Below are 15,163 nucleotides of genomic sequence, written 5' to 3' on the forward strand. Positions count from 1 at the left end.
TAGTTCCCTGTTTAATTCCAGGATCTTCTGTGAGGCTGTTTAACTTAACTGGCCAGGCTTTGGCCTTGCTACATCTGAGCAGTCCTCGCTCAATATTTATTGGTGCTATTTCACTCTTTTGGGCCGCAAGACCTTCTCCAGCTTCCTGCTCTCCTGTAGATTTCTGCTGGCTGATGTTGGCCTCTTTTTCCCTGGCTAACACCTTTTCTGCTAGCGAACTTGATTCCTGCTACTGGTGGTTCAGGGACAATTCCTACCGTGACGGGGCCTGAAACAAGGTCACACTCTAGGTGAACCCTATAGAGGGGCGCAAACACAGATCCTTCTCCCACTCCATTAAGTAGTGCTTTGGCCTTCAGGGAGGACTCGGGGTGGGGGGTAGGTTTATGTTTCCTTCCAACGTTAAGGACTGAGTAGCCCCTGTGTCCCAGAACAGTACAATGGAATTGCTCACAACCTTGGACGGGTATGGGGACACTGTCCCAGAAAGAACAAAACTCCGGAAGCTCTCTGGGAGTTTGTCCAGCTTGGGGACACAGTGCCATGCCCTCCAAAGGTAAGTTTTGATAGCGAGAGTCTCTGCCTGTGCTACTCATAGGGGTGTCCTTCGGGGGACTACTCATATGGAGCCCTTTTAGACCTACAGGCTTCCCTTACAATCTCCAGCACTCAGACCTGGAATGGCCTATTTTATTCCAATGGGAACACACTGGTCTCTGGGGACCCTCCTTTTGGGCTGCAGCCTCCTTTGTGTTTTCTTTTCTAGATGGGGGGACATTCCTATCTCGATCACCCTGCTTATCTTTCCAATGCTCAAAGGAATGCAATGGAAAGAGTCTGCCTGAGTTTCCAGGCCTCGGGGTGAGATCAGAGCTGTCTGCTGTGACTGCTGCATCTGGGGCTGTGAGGATTCTCTGTTGCTCCAACTACGCCCTCAAACTGGAGGGTAAGCAGTTTTTAAATTCCCCCAACAAGACCAACTCTCACAACCCCTCATAGGTGCATGGGATTCTTAGGGATCTTACCCATCGGTTGAACACAATTTGCTTCAGCCGTCTGAACTCGATGTAGGTTTGTGTGGGCTTCTTACAAGTGTTCCAGAATTGCTGGCGATATGCCTCCAGGACTAATTCATAGGCACTCAGGATGGCAGCCTTGGTCTCCTCATAATTCATGGATACATTAGGAATCAGCATGTAGTACACCTCTTGGAATTTCCCTGGTAGCTGCCCTTGAATTAAAAATGGACATTTTAGCTGTCCTGCTACTTTCTCAAAAGTGGCAAAAAAATGATTCCACGTCACACTCTGCAAATTTGGGAATGAGTCTAACATATTTGAGGGCCTTGGAGAGTGGTTCTGGGTTAGGGAGATAGTGGGTGCTACTGGGATGAGAGAGATTTTCCCTCACAGCTTCCAGCTGTCTGGTTATTTGTCTCTCTCTCTCTCTCTTTCTTGTTCCCTTGCTCTTCCTCTTTCTTGTTCCTTCTCCTGAAATTCTAGCTGCAGCCTGAGCTTATCCAGCTCAAACTTGGCTGGGGCTAGGGGGGGAAATTTGGAGTCATGGTTGAACTCTACATCTAACTGCTCTATTGGTAACATGAGATACTAATGTTCTACCAACAACTGGATCGGCTCACTTCTCTTTACTGGGCAATTTTAACTATACCTCCCTAGCTACAGCTTTCAGTTGCTCTGCGCTAAGGGCTGCTAATATTTCAAGGTTCAAATTTCCTTGTTTGACCCTCATCCGGGCATCAAAAGTTGCCATTTTCTAAGTGTTAGGGAAAAGGAATTTGCTGTGGTAAGTTACTTGTGTTTTAAAATTCGTTCCAGCCACTGATTTTTTTTCTCTTCTGGTTTCCAATTGTTTTTTTTTAATCAGATTTGGCATGTGTCTTAACTTGGACTCTGGTCAAATTTAAATGGCTGATCCCGGATTTGAGCTTCCAATTTCTGTTACGGATTGGGGTGGGGGGTTAATTTAAATAGCACTAATTTCTCCTCTCTCCATCCATCTATAAGTAGAAAGGTGTTTTGATTTGCTTTCCCCTTTATAAGTGGTGGCATATTTCCCAACCCAGCAGGTTTGGTGTGATCTAATTTCGGTAAATAACCCCACAGCAAACTCCAGATATGATGAATCAGAGTGTCAGTTTATTTGTACACACTCAAAATGTGGAGAAGGGTTGCAACGTTGCCTCCATTGTATTCATACAGTAAAAGAGGGATAGAGAAAAGAAAGATTTACAGTGCAGAGACAAAAGAAATATTGTTCATGTGGGTTCCAGAGTCCAGAATCAAAGTGCAATGAGGTATTCCTTCCAATGAGGCAGACTGAAAATCAATGCTGTATAACCCACTTTTCCAATGGTGTTGACTTCACACGATGAGATAAGCATGCAGAGATGAATCAGTCTTGTAGGCAATGGTACAGAATTTCCAGCAGAAGCAGTAGATGGGGCCCAGTGTCCAACTTGGGCCAGAGCTCCTCGTCTGTGAGACTGCTAGACAAATGGTCAAAAGGCAGACTGAAACTTTGCAGCTTAGCAAGGCAATACCACTGGTTCCATCAGCCAAAGGTCTATGTCATATGACTCCGACCTCTCCACATTGTCTTTGACAAGGGGTGCGTACCCCTCATCTGGGCCCCTGAGATTGTTGAATGTCTCAACCATTAAGAATTGAAAGGAAGGTTACAGGCCCTTTGCCTTAGCAGACGAGCAGACTCCTGTTGGCCAGTCTGGGCTATGAAATGCAGATGACCTTTGTATAGCACTCTTTGCATTTGGTCTGTGCAGCCCACAAGGGGGTCATTAGTGGCTCTTCAGGGATAACGAGGTGTGAGTTTCTCCAATATTGCCAGGTAGCTTCTTTTGTTCTGGGTCACAGACAGACATAGATTCAGCCATTTTAGGTCTTCATCCAGTTTGAAATTTTTAGAGAAAACAATGACTCTATCTCTATATATTTTATATAAAAAAAGACAGGGTGAGGTCTTAATTCCTCACAGTGACCTTAGTGTGCAGGTTCCCCCTGCCCCCTACCTCTGATCCTGCACGTCTGACTGTTATACAACATTGTGAATTTCCTGCGTTGAGGTTTGGCACGAGAATGTTCAAAATGTATCCTGATGGAAACTCTTGTGCTTGTATTTCGATTCTGTTTTTTCAAGCTGTGGTTGGCTGATGGCAGATGATGCGGGCAAACTCAGCATTGAAAGCTCTCCAGCTTGCCTGTTCCATTTCAACCATACTATAAAACAGGCACACTCCCTCTATTCTCAAGTGACGTATGCAGTGACCAACCTGTGCCATTTGTCCCACAGTACAATGAACAGTTTCTCTGCGGTTCAAAACAAGCAAGGATAATAAACGAATAGCGCATGGAACGCTGTTGGATTGCTGTGATTTCCTTATTCAAAACCACAATTGCAACCAGACTTCGTTGTTTCATTTTTTTTAAGTGCAAATTTTAATTAGGTAAATCTGTGCTTATTCATAGTATAGGAATGATCATTATTAACCACCTTATTGCCAGAAGCTTAAACTTCTCAACGAGAGCTGCTCGAAATGTTATCAAATGTAATATGCTTATTGGTAGTCAAGTCAAGCAGTTAAGATGTAAGCAAAATACTGCGGATGCTGGAAATCTGAAACAAAAACAAAAATAGCTGGAAAAACTCAGCAGGTCTGACAGCATCCGCGGAGAGGAATACAGTTAACGTTTCGAGTCCGTATGACTCTTCATCAGAACTAAGAAATATAGAAATGAGGTGGAATATAAACTGGTTGAGGGGGGTGGGACAGGTAGAGCTGGATAGAGGGCCAGTGGTAGGTGGAGGCAAAGAAGAGATTGCCAAAGATGTCATAGACAAAAGGACAAAGAGGTGTTGATGGTGGTGATATTAGCTAAGGAATGTGCTAATGATGACATTAAGGGTAGAAAGCAGGACGAGCAAGTGACAGATGGCCCAAGTGGGGGTGGGGTGGGGGGAAGGGATCGAAATAAGCTAAAAGGTAAAGATAAAACAATGCATGGAAATACATTTAAAAATAATGGAAATAGGTGGGAAAAGAAAAATATATTTTAAAAAAATAATTTAAAATAAGAATAAAATAAATCCCTTCTCCCACCCCAACCCCACTAGGGCTATCTGTCACTTGCGCGTCCTGCTTTCTACCCTTAATGTCATTTTAGCACATTCCTTAGCTAATATCACCACCATCAACACCTCTTTGTCCATGACATCTTTGGCAATCTCTTCTTTGCCTCCACCTATCACTGGCCCTCTATCCAGCTCTACCTGTCCCACCCTCCCTCAACCAGCTTATATTTAACCTCATTTCTATATTTCTTAGTTCTGATGAAGAGTCATACGGACTCGAAACGTTAACTGTATTCCTCTCCATGGATGCTGTCAGACTTGCTGAATTTTTCCAGCTATTTTTGTTTTTGTTTTAGTTAAGATGTAAACTTTGCAGTTTAGGTTAGATCTCTAGGTTGTTCACTTTCAGTGACCCACTCTATGGCTACTAATACAACCACTTAGTAGCCGCAGTATAATCCCATGGAATCAAATTTGAAGGCTTTTTCTGTAACCCAATGTGAAACCTTGAAATGACAATTATACAACTCACAGGATGCTCTGTATCTTCTGAACCCGCATTACTGACCTCTTATCCACAACTCAGCATTGTCATCTTGTTCAACTTGCCTGCTGTAGAGCAGCAAGAAGGTTTTTTTAAACTATAAAGTACCACACAACGCTAAATTTTGTAAAAATTTTACTCTTTCCCCCTAACAGACTCAAATCATGTTGAGTGCATGTACTTTGCTCAAGTGACCATTCATGTGTTTGTGATTGTCACCAGGCTGCTTGCAATTGCAGCCGATCCTGTCCACGTTATGAATGTTCCATCCAGCAGGGGATCACTGGACAATGATCAGGGACGTTTCCCAAACTGAGGCAAGTTGTACCATCCCTCCTGGATCCCTGCTGAGATGTCTGCCTAGTGCCTCCAGAGTCATAATGCACACAGGCACACGCTGAGCTGTGATGCTGCAGCCACTCATTGTCTGGGCTCATACTTAACTATTCAGTATTCCAGTGTTCATGCAGCCATATCACAGTATAGTTTACTCATTTCAAGAGAAAAAAGAATGTTTAATAGGTGGATATCCATTTACCGAATCGGGCAGCAGAAGACATTCCGTGAATCACAACTGTTTTATTGTTAAACTATAGTTCCATACAAATACCAGTTTCCCCTCTTCCCTTCTGAATCCTTTCTCTGTCCCCAGAAGCAAAAACTCCCTTGCTGGTTAAAAAAAAACTCAGCTCTTTTAAGTACAGGCTTCAATGAGTATCACCTGCTCTTAATTCACTCTGAAGCTTGTCCTGGTTTACTCTTAAAGGACCTGCATTTCTAACATTGTCAAGGAAAATATTTCAAATGTGGGGAGGAGTATAAATAAGATGAAGTTTTCCTCGGTTCAGTTTTGGAACTTAATTGAACTGGCAGAAGTTTTGCTCCTTACCATGACATAATCTTTTTGTGTGTGTCTTTGAATTTATAGATTAAGAAAGCGTACAGACAGAAGGCTTTGAAATGTCATCCAGACAAGAACCCAGACAATCCCAAAGCAGGTGGGTTGATGGAGGGGTCTCTCTCCACTGATGACTCCACATTTATTACTCATTTGACTTGATATCTAAAGCCGTACTGAATAAGGCAGCTTGGTTGGTAGACCACCAGGAATCAGTCCTGATAACTTCCAGAGCATCGTGGATTGTAAATTACAGTAGACACTGAGTACATGGGTAATATTAAAGGAAATAATATCATAAGGGTTTCCTTGACATGGCACACTCTAGAAGGTGAGATTTGATTTGATTTGCAGTGGTATAGGACGCTTGAGAAATGCAGAGATAGTAGGAGAGGTGGGGGCAGGGATAGTTGGTTGCTTCATATATTGAGGATCATTTCGCAGTGAATGAATCTGAAATTATATCTCTAGGAGAGGCTGAAGTGAAACCTTTTGAGTTTGGGATGACAATAAGGTTGATAATGGAGTTTAAAAAGAGACTTGAACATGCAATCCAGATCACGATGCTATTCTGGACACAGAAATAGAATGGGAAAATTGAACGTCCTAAGGTAGACAAAGGAATAGGACCTTATTTTAGAGAATGTGCAGATAATGCAACGGGTTACTTCAACAAACTCATTATAAACTGGAAATGCCTAATTGGAAGAGTGGAAGCTGACTCAGAACCAGTAAATGTCATACAAGACTGTTTTGCGATGCTGTGTTTTGAGCCCTTTTGTAACACGTGTTCAGAACCAAAAGGCAATTTCAGAGATGACCAGCATTTCTTATGAAGTGAAACTGGCAGCCTAATGTGTGATCTGAATGCAATAAGCACTCAAAATTACCCTTTGATTGTGATATTTTGCTCCAAAGATTATGGGAGCTGCTTTAAGGTTTAATGGAGAAAATGACCTTTTTCACACTATTGATTTTTCTCATGTTAAATGTCTAGTTCTGGCTACTGTAAGCTATGGCAAATTTAGTTTAAGTAAAGGAAGAACTTGCATTTATGTAATGCCTTTCTCATCCTCAGGACATCACAAATCATCTCAAGTAATGAATATTTTTGAGTGCTTTAACATAGGGAAATGTTGCAGCCTATTTTCACATTGCTAGGCTCCACAAACAGCAAATAAGTTGAAGGACCTATATCTGTTTCTTTTGGCGTTGATTGAAGAAAGAAACATTGGTCGGGAGAACTGCCTACTCTTCTTCAAAATCGACTATAACAGACACAGCTACCATTTAATATCTCATTTGAAAGATGGCACCTTCAACAATGCTTAACTCCTTCAGTACTACTCTATAAGCCAAGATCATGTGCTCAAGACTCTGAAGTGGAAGATGAACCCACACTTTATGTTTAAGACAAGAATACTCACTGAGGCAAGGTGAATAAATATTCAAAGAGAAGGTCTCACCTCAGAATGATACTTATTGAGTGGAAAGTTAAAGGTTTAATCTTCTTGATCTTTTCAGTGTTACTAAGATTTGTGATGAATAATATGTCAATAATAAATAAAAATTATTCCAACTTTGCAGGAACCACTGAATGAGACCGTAGCTGAAATATATGTGCAACTTTGAGCATCTTGCCTTTGAAAGAGCATAGATGCATTGTTGAGGATTCAGGCAAGAGCAACAAAGTTGGTAATGGAATTCGAGAGTTGGGAGGAGAGATGCCCAGCGTTAATTTTTTGTTTTATTTGGAGGAAAGATGATTGAACCAGGTAGTTAACATGCAGAGAGCACACATGATGTAGACGCAGGGAAATTATTCGATTTGAACTATGAAGACAGAATGAGGAACAAGATTCAAAATCAGCAAGCCTCAAGCGAAATTGAAATCTTCCCTCCAACTACCACTACAGAGTAGCGGGAATGTGAAACATACCATGCTACCATGCTGTCTCGAACTGCTTCAAAAATAATTAAATATAGAATTTGGAATGGAATAGAAGCTCATAGGGTAACTGTGGGCTTGGGTGTTTAAAAATAATCCATAGCACTCATTGGTGTTTTGCTATGCCAGGGAGGTTAGCACTCTGTTCATTGTATTACAAAGATATGAGGCTAGGTTAAAAATTCTGAAGTTTAGTTTCGATTATCTTTGATATCAGGAAGTGCACAGAACTGTCCCTCAAACTTTTATCTGATTGATTAAACAGTACAGTGTCTCAAATCTGACTGTCCAAAAACTGAATGAATGTGCCATGCATCAATTTTAATTGACCAAAATAAAAGAATAACTTACCTGGACAATTCGGCTAGGCAGTACATTGGCACAGTGTGGTGCCTGACTAGTTATCCCCTTCGCTGCTTGCGCACTGTTCTATTCCTGCGCTCTGAACGACCCTTGACCCACCCAACCCAACCTGACCCGAACCCCCCATGGCCTGAATTGTCTGACCTGAAATCCAGCACGGCCTCGATCCCAAGATTGCTGATTTTGAGACACTATACCTGTCTGTGGAGGACAGAGTTGGAAGAATGCCAAAATTGCAAAAATGCCCAAAGTAGGACCAAATATCTCTGTGACCTCCCCTCACCCCCACCACCTACTTTGATCTCTTGCACATCCTCCACTATTTTCATCCTTCAGGGAAGGAAATCTAACGTGCTATCTGTTCTGGCCTACATGTGACTCCAAACCCTGACAATGTGGTTGACTCTTAACTGCCCTCTGAAAAGGCCGAGCAAGCTGTTCAGTTGCACCAAATTACTACAGAAAAATCAGAAAGGAATAAAACTGGACGGACCTGCTGGCATTGACCTAAACATTTGAAATGATAACAGCACATCCTGCCCAGTCAACCATGCAAAATGCTCTTTACTAACATCTGATGGCTTGTGCTGAAAATTGGAGAGTTGTTCCATTGACTAGTCATACTCATCAAATCATACCTTGCAGCCAATGCCCCAAATACCTCCATCACCATCCCTGGGTATGTCCTGTCTCACTGTCGGGTAAGACCCACCAGAAGTGGTGGCACAGTAGTATACATTTGGGAGGGAGTTGCCCTGGGATTTTGGATCCTATGAAGTCTCACTGCATCAGGTCAAATATGGACAAGGAAACCTCCTGCTGATGACTATCTACCACCCCACTTCAGCCGATGAATCAGTACTCCTCCACGTTGAACATCACTTGGAAGGCGCACCAAGGGAAGCAAGGGCACAGAATGTACTCTGGTTGGGAACTTCATTGCCCATCACCAAGAGTGGCTCAGTAGCACCACAGCTGGCTGAGTCCTAAAGAACATATCTGCCACACCAGTCCTGTGGTAGCTGGTGAGGGAATCAAAAAGGGGGAAAAACATAGTTGACTTTGCCCTCACTAATCTACCTGTTGCAGAATCATCTGTCCATGACGGTATTGGTAGGAATGACCACCACACAGTTCTTGTAGAGACAAGGTCCCATCTTCACACTGAGGATACTGTCCATCGTTTTGTGTGAACTACCACTGGATTAAATTAGATAGATTCAGAATAGATTTAGTAGCTCAAACCTGGGCATTCATGGGGCGCTGTGGGCCATCAGCAGCAGAATTTAATTCTACCAGAATCAGTAATCTCTTGACCTGGAATATCCCTCACTGTACCATTACTATCAGCTAGGGGATCAAACCTGGTTAAATGAGGGGAGTGGGAGAGCATACCAGGAGCAGCACCAGGTATACCTGGTGAAGCCACAACATTGGACTACATGCATGCCAAACAGTGGAAGCAGCATGCAATAGAAGAACTAAGTGATGCCACATCCAGTTGTGAATGGTGGTAGACAATTTAACAACTATGTGGAGGAGGAGACTCCACATATATCCACATCCCCAATAATGGGGGACCCCAGCACACCAGTGCAAAAAACAAGGCTGAAGCATTTGCAACCATCTTCAGCCAGAAGTGCCAAGTGATCTAACTGGGCCTCCTCCTGAGGTCGCCAGCATCACCAACGCCAGTCTCCAGCCAATTCGATTGACTCCATGTGAGATCAAGAAACAGCTGAAGGCACTGAATAATACAAAGGCTATGGGCCCTGACAACATCCTGGAAGTAGTGCTGAAGACCTGTGCTCCAGAACTAGCTGTGCTCCTAGCCAAATTGTTCCAGTATACTGACAATGTGTAAAATTGCCTAGGTATGTCCTGTTCACAAAAATCAGAAGAAATCCAATCCAGCCCATTACCATTGCCTTGTGTATAACCATTAAGACTTGCTCCTCATATTTGCTCTTGTTTCATTTTTTGTATTTGTAGTGGAATTGTTCCATCAGTTATCCCAAGCTCTGGAAGTTCTTACAGATGCAGCAGCAAAGGTAGGATTCTTATGTTTACATTCCTGACACCATTTGAATACATTTGTGGCCTGTCAACTTTCAGCAGTAAGGACACTGCTTCCACAGTTATTCAATTTGTGATCAGTCCCTTATTCTTTCTGAAAGGAGCAACCTATCAGTGACTGCCACCTTTCCCCGCCTATATTTAGGTACCTTTCGAGCAATTGTGATAGGTTATTGTGGGCAAGTGATCCACCTTTTTGGTTCAAGGTAAGATTTGATAGTGCAGAAGAGCTTTCCTGGCTTAGGCACCTCAAAGTGTTCCTAAACCACTTACAACATGGGTAGACATAGTGCAGAGCTCCATCTATGTTGTTCCATGAAGCAGTCCCAGACAAGACACAGCACTGTGTAGATGCAAAATTAAATTCTCTGTGCTGTCCCATCAGACATTGCTAAATTAGGTCAGGCTCGCTTAGATAGAGCAAAACTTCAGTATCTCTCACCCAGGTCAGGTCAATATTGCTTGAATGCAGAGTGAACTGTCCTCTATCTTGCTTCACCCCAGTTCTCAGTAGAGTGCTGTCCACTGAACCAATGTGACATATTTCCATTTGGCACATTGACCATCCAATGACTTTGGAGTGACATTTCCAATTTGGACCTTTTTTTTCATATTTTTGTTAAATATGCATTGAGGTGGATGGTTTCAACTTTGCATACTGTAGATGGTGAGTTTGTACTTAATTCTTCTTCATGCTGTGTTTTTCAATCATTACTTTGCAGCTCTCACCACTGCATGTACCACAATTCATTAATAAAATGGACTATAATTTACACCAGACGTTGGTTCCAAGGATAATATTTACAAGTGTTTGTCAGTTCTTTCCTCGTAGAGAGGTAACACACTTGAAAATGTTTCAGAAGATAAATTGTTGCAAATTGGCATCGATATAAAGCCTACACTAACATCCCCTTAACGGCTGCTCTCAATTTGTTTCTATTGATGTTTCTTGCCAGAATAGAAAATGCATCTTCACACAGAACGTCCAGTTGTCATTTATTGTGAGACTGTATGCCAGCTCCTGATTTAAAGAAAAGGGATTCTTGTCATATAAGATTCAGATGTAGAATTGAAACAAGTTTACAGAATCTTTTGCTCCAAAGTAGTATTTTCAATTATAATTTATTCCCCTGATTGTTTAGCGAATAAATGCACTGTCTGGTGCAGTGCTCACCTGTACAAACCAGAAGATCCTAAGTTTGTTCCTAGCTTTGAACTAAATTAGCTGGGTTTATGCAGGGCAGAAGATAGAGATAGGAGGAGGACTACGGTTGATCCTTTATTTTTGGGCTACAGAAGGAAATATTCAGCTAGGCTTCTCAACCCTGATCATGGTCTTGTGATCTCTTCTGAAAACCACATGTGAATAAGGACAAAATGATGCTTGGCTATACTGCTTTGCACAATTTTTTAAGTCTGCCAATGAATACTATCTCCATGTTCACATATGAAAAATGGTAAGTTTAGGTGCTGGGTTGTAGTTGGTATCTGTGGAGCTGTACCCTACAAGACCCATCACATTCAATTAAAAACAGACAAAAAGGAAAAGCATTTTTTATGTTTTAATCCAACTGAGCAGTGTTTCACTAGTCTCACTAACTCTGAAACTTACTCTATTGTTCCATTGTTTTTACATTATATGATCAATCTCACTCTCCATTCTGAAACTGGTTCCTGAAATTCAAAACTAAACCATTTTATTCCTGGAGTTCAGCACAGGCATGTGATATAATCTGAACGTCAATATGGGGTATGTTGCACATATGTTCTGAACCTAAAGGACTGCCTTTTCCAGCTGTAAGCAATTGCTGGCATACTGTCCATTCTACAGCGTCCAACGCTATAACAGTAACAGGGGATTGCCACTTAATCACCAGTCCCCCAGCCACCTTAATATAGCCATTAATCAACAGATCTAGCATCCCGCACCCCCCTTCTTCCCCCACCGCAGCACCAACTTTCCCACAGAGCAGCCTGCGATCACTGTCTTTGTTTTTTGCTGCTGCTGATCTATCTACCTTTCAATCTCTATCCTGAGTACTGCATGTTTTCAAACATGCCATAACCAGCCCTAAATGCAACTCTATATATAATGCAAAAATATTGGTGTTGGTTTCTCAACTTGCATCACAAAGATATGCATGATGAAATTCTACTATGTCCTTTGCACTGTGTAAGAGCAGCACCGAGATGTAAGACTATGAGCACTACTTTCCCCCCTTTGCTTTTCTAATGCAGTGCACCTTCCACCCTATATTGGCTGATTGGAGCGCAAATGAAATGGAGGCCCTCCACCGGCTCTTGGGAACCATGATAAGTTAGATCCAAGATGTCAGAGGCATAGAATTGTATCCTAGGGTGCCAGCAAAAGTGAATACTTCAGGCATGCTGTGAATGACAATTATCATGGTCAAACTTAGCTTACATCTTGTACAAGTATCTGTGATGGACATGTTAACTTTCTCAATTTTCTCCCTTTTCAAGGCAGCCTATGATAAAATCAGAAAAGCCAAAAAGCAGGCAGCGGAGAGAAACCAGAAACTTGACAGCAAGAGGAAGAAAGTAAAGCTTGGTATGTGAGATAATGAACACCATTACAAGCGACTGAGGTGGTAAATGAAGCACTAGGGGTTTGATCTTTCACAGCATTTAGATAGTCCAGGGAGAACCGTATCTCACCTGACCAGGAAGTAACACCAAATTGCTTAGTATGGTGCTCTGAAAGGATCTTAACATACCTCAAAGCTTTTCTGTGGTTGACCTCGGAGCCTTTGACAGAGCAGAGCAGAAGGAACATTCATTTGTGCTATCTGTCTTAGTGACTACCCATTTCTGACATTAGATGCAAAAAGTAGGGAATTGGTCCCTTGAAGCCCACACTAACAAACCTCACCATTACAATTATAAGCATTCAACACTTCCCAAAAGAAAAATCAGTGTTGTGTGATCAGTGAATAAAATGATTAGATGTACCAAAGTATGAAATATGTTGTTTTTAGTACTACAAGCAGAAAAAAAAGTTTGCAAAGAAAATGCTTCTCCAAACAGAGCGTCAAAACTCATAATATGCCCCCACGGCCGTTTTCACCTGTGGCTCTTGGCAGACTGCCATGGCCGTCGTTCACTGGCCGTCGTTCACTGGCCGTCATTCACTGGCCGTCTGTGTGTGAGATGTTGGCTGATGTGAGCTGAGTATTGTTTCCTCTATCTGTATCCCTCTCCAACAAAGATCTGCTTTTGGGGAACTGAGGGTCGTGCATATATCTATACAGTAATTAAAAGCATCCTGTTTAAATAGAACTGTTGTTGCTAAGGAGTTTTTTCTTTTCCCCTCGTGAACTGTTAAATCACAAGGGAAATTGCAGACAGAAATCCATGTCCTATTAACCCCATGGTAGGGCACTTTGCTGCACTCCTGAAAAGTGGAGAGATATAGGTTGGGCTTTGTGGCCATCAACAAAATGTTATTGAATGACAGTATGAAACTGAAGGGACTCTTACCAACTGCCCAGGAACTGGTTATCATCGTGGGATGATCATGAAACATGTTGAAGCTCCACTAAGCTCTGATCTGTGCTGATGAGATGGGAATATGGTTAAATTTACTCAAATACTAACTTTGAATTTCACCCATACTACTATTAGGAAACACCAGGCACTTCCATACAAATGGAAGGGTTAATGATTTCACAGCATTCTGTGTACTTTCCATCAGTGTGTTGCACAATTGTACTGAGTGGTCCTGAGAGCTTCCTAAAGCCAGGGCTAACACACTATATTTGAATTCAGAACAGACTACTCGGGTGAAAATTTCCTCTGAATGCTGCTGGTAAGAATCCAGTGTGCAATATCTTTTGGGGCATTTCAACCCAGTCCCTAGTGTGTCAGCACAAATCTCTCCTAATTCAACCTGTTAAAAGTGATACTGCTCGAAGGTCACAGGTCTCATGGGCTGGATTTTCACCGTGGATGTAGGAAGCTCAAGTCGGAAAATGCCTCAACTCTGCAGATACGTCTCCATGGCACCAAGCCCCGCACACACCATTTCCACTCTGGGGATGCGGGGACATGATCGAGTTCGGCCTGCTACCTTCGGAGGCAACCATGGAGGGGGGTGAGTGCTGAGGTGGGCTGATCAGAAGGCCCACTTCAGTTCTTTGAATCTTCAGTCCAGCTTTATAAAAGGCTATTATGCCCTCTAGCCCTCACCTCCCTTCCCACCCCTCCCATGCCACCTCACACCCATTTGCCACCTTCATGCCACCATATACTCCATGCCACCTCTCATCCCTGTGCCACCTCCAAAGGCACTCACTCAGTGTCCACTATGCCAGACCTCAAACCATTCAAAGGTTTTAACCCCCCTCAAATGGTCAATCTGTCATAAAAACAAACTTCTATTCAGCAACTTCATCAAAGACAGCTAATCCTTTAATAGCTTCTTAAAACTGTCAATCAAAATATGAACTCAGCCGTCCTGATAAGTGGTTTTGTAGCATTTGAAGCTCAACCAAGCATTAATAATGGGCTCAGCTATGAGAACAGTCCTTGGGAAATGTCAACAATGAAGCCTATTGAAACTGCTTGAAAAGATGGTAATGATTTTTCTAAGCTACACCAGATGGCCTGTCAATTAATGCACTCAGCAACAAGCGTTAACTATCACTGAAAGCTGCAGTCTGTTTGTTGTTATCATTTTTAAAGGGCTAGGAATTTAAACAACTTCAGATCATGATATTTAAACAGACCTTATTCACTCTTCAAGCGTATTTATGCCACCTCCATGAAATTGTGACTCCCACACTGCAGGTTAAGACCCATGAAATGACAAAATGAGGTCTGTTTGAACTTGGTACTGATTTCCAATGGCCCTGCTGAGTTTGGATTTTCCACCTATGTGATTCATGCCAACTGGCCCTTCCCGCTGCTGGCAAAAATAGCACCTGCTGGAAGGAGGGGCGGGGCTTCTGCATCTGGGTCACGCCTGCCATTTTTAAAGGCCTCTGAAATCGGTTCAACTTCGCAAAATTCCAGCCTATGTTGTGGAGATGTAAAATGTTAACTTTGTAGAGTATGAGATGCTCTTCTAAGGTTGGGGCAAAGTAATGGGTGCTTTATTCACTGTCTAATTGTGTCATACTTCACTTGGCTGTGTTTAATGCTAACAATAGACTCTATCAATGAAATGTGTTCCTTTGTCAGAAGAAACATCTTTTGCCTCTATGAG

At 42.4% G+C, this 15,163-nt stretch overlaps 1 protein-coding gene across 6 annotated transcripts in view; it reads left to right on the top strand.

Moving 5' to 3' along the window:
• Positions 1-15,163, top strand: part of dnajc17 (DnaJ (Hsp40) homolog, subfamily C, member 17) — a 209,390-nt gene that overhangs the window by 45,847 nt on the left and 148,380 nt on the right. For 5 of the 6 annotated variants that reach the window (XM_078563034.1, XM_078563035.1, XM_078563036.1 and 2 more), the window contains exons 2-4: positions 5,580-5,649; positions 9,853-9,911; positions 12,421-12,508. In XM_078563034.1, coding sequence (XP_078419160.1) covers positions 5,580-5,649; positions 9,853-9,911; positions 12,421-12,508 — 217 coding nt within the window. Of the gene's footprint in view, positions 1-4,873; positions 4,969-5,579; positions 5,650-9,852; positions 9,912-12,420; positions 12,509-15,163 lie in introns of all 6 variants that reach the window. The other variant, XM_078563033.1, reaches the window with a different exon arrangement.

Source organism: Cetorhinus maximus, chromosome 18, assembly GCF_964194155.1.
Source record: "Cetorhinus maximus chromosome 18, sCetMax3.hap1.1, whole genome shotgun sequence".
Classification (NCBI taxonomy): Eukaryota; Metazoa; Chordata; class Chondrichthyes; order Lamniformes; family Cetorhinidae; genus Cetorhinus; species Cetorhinus maximus.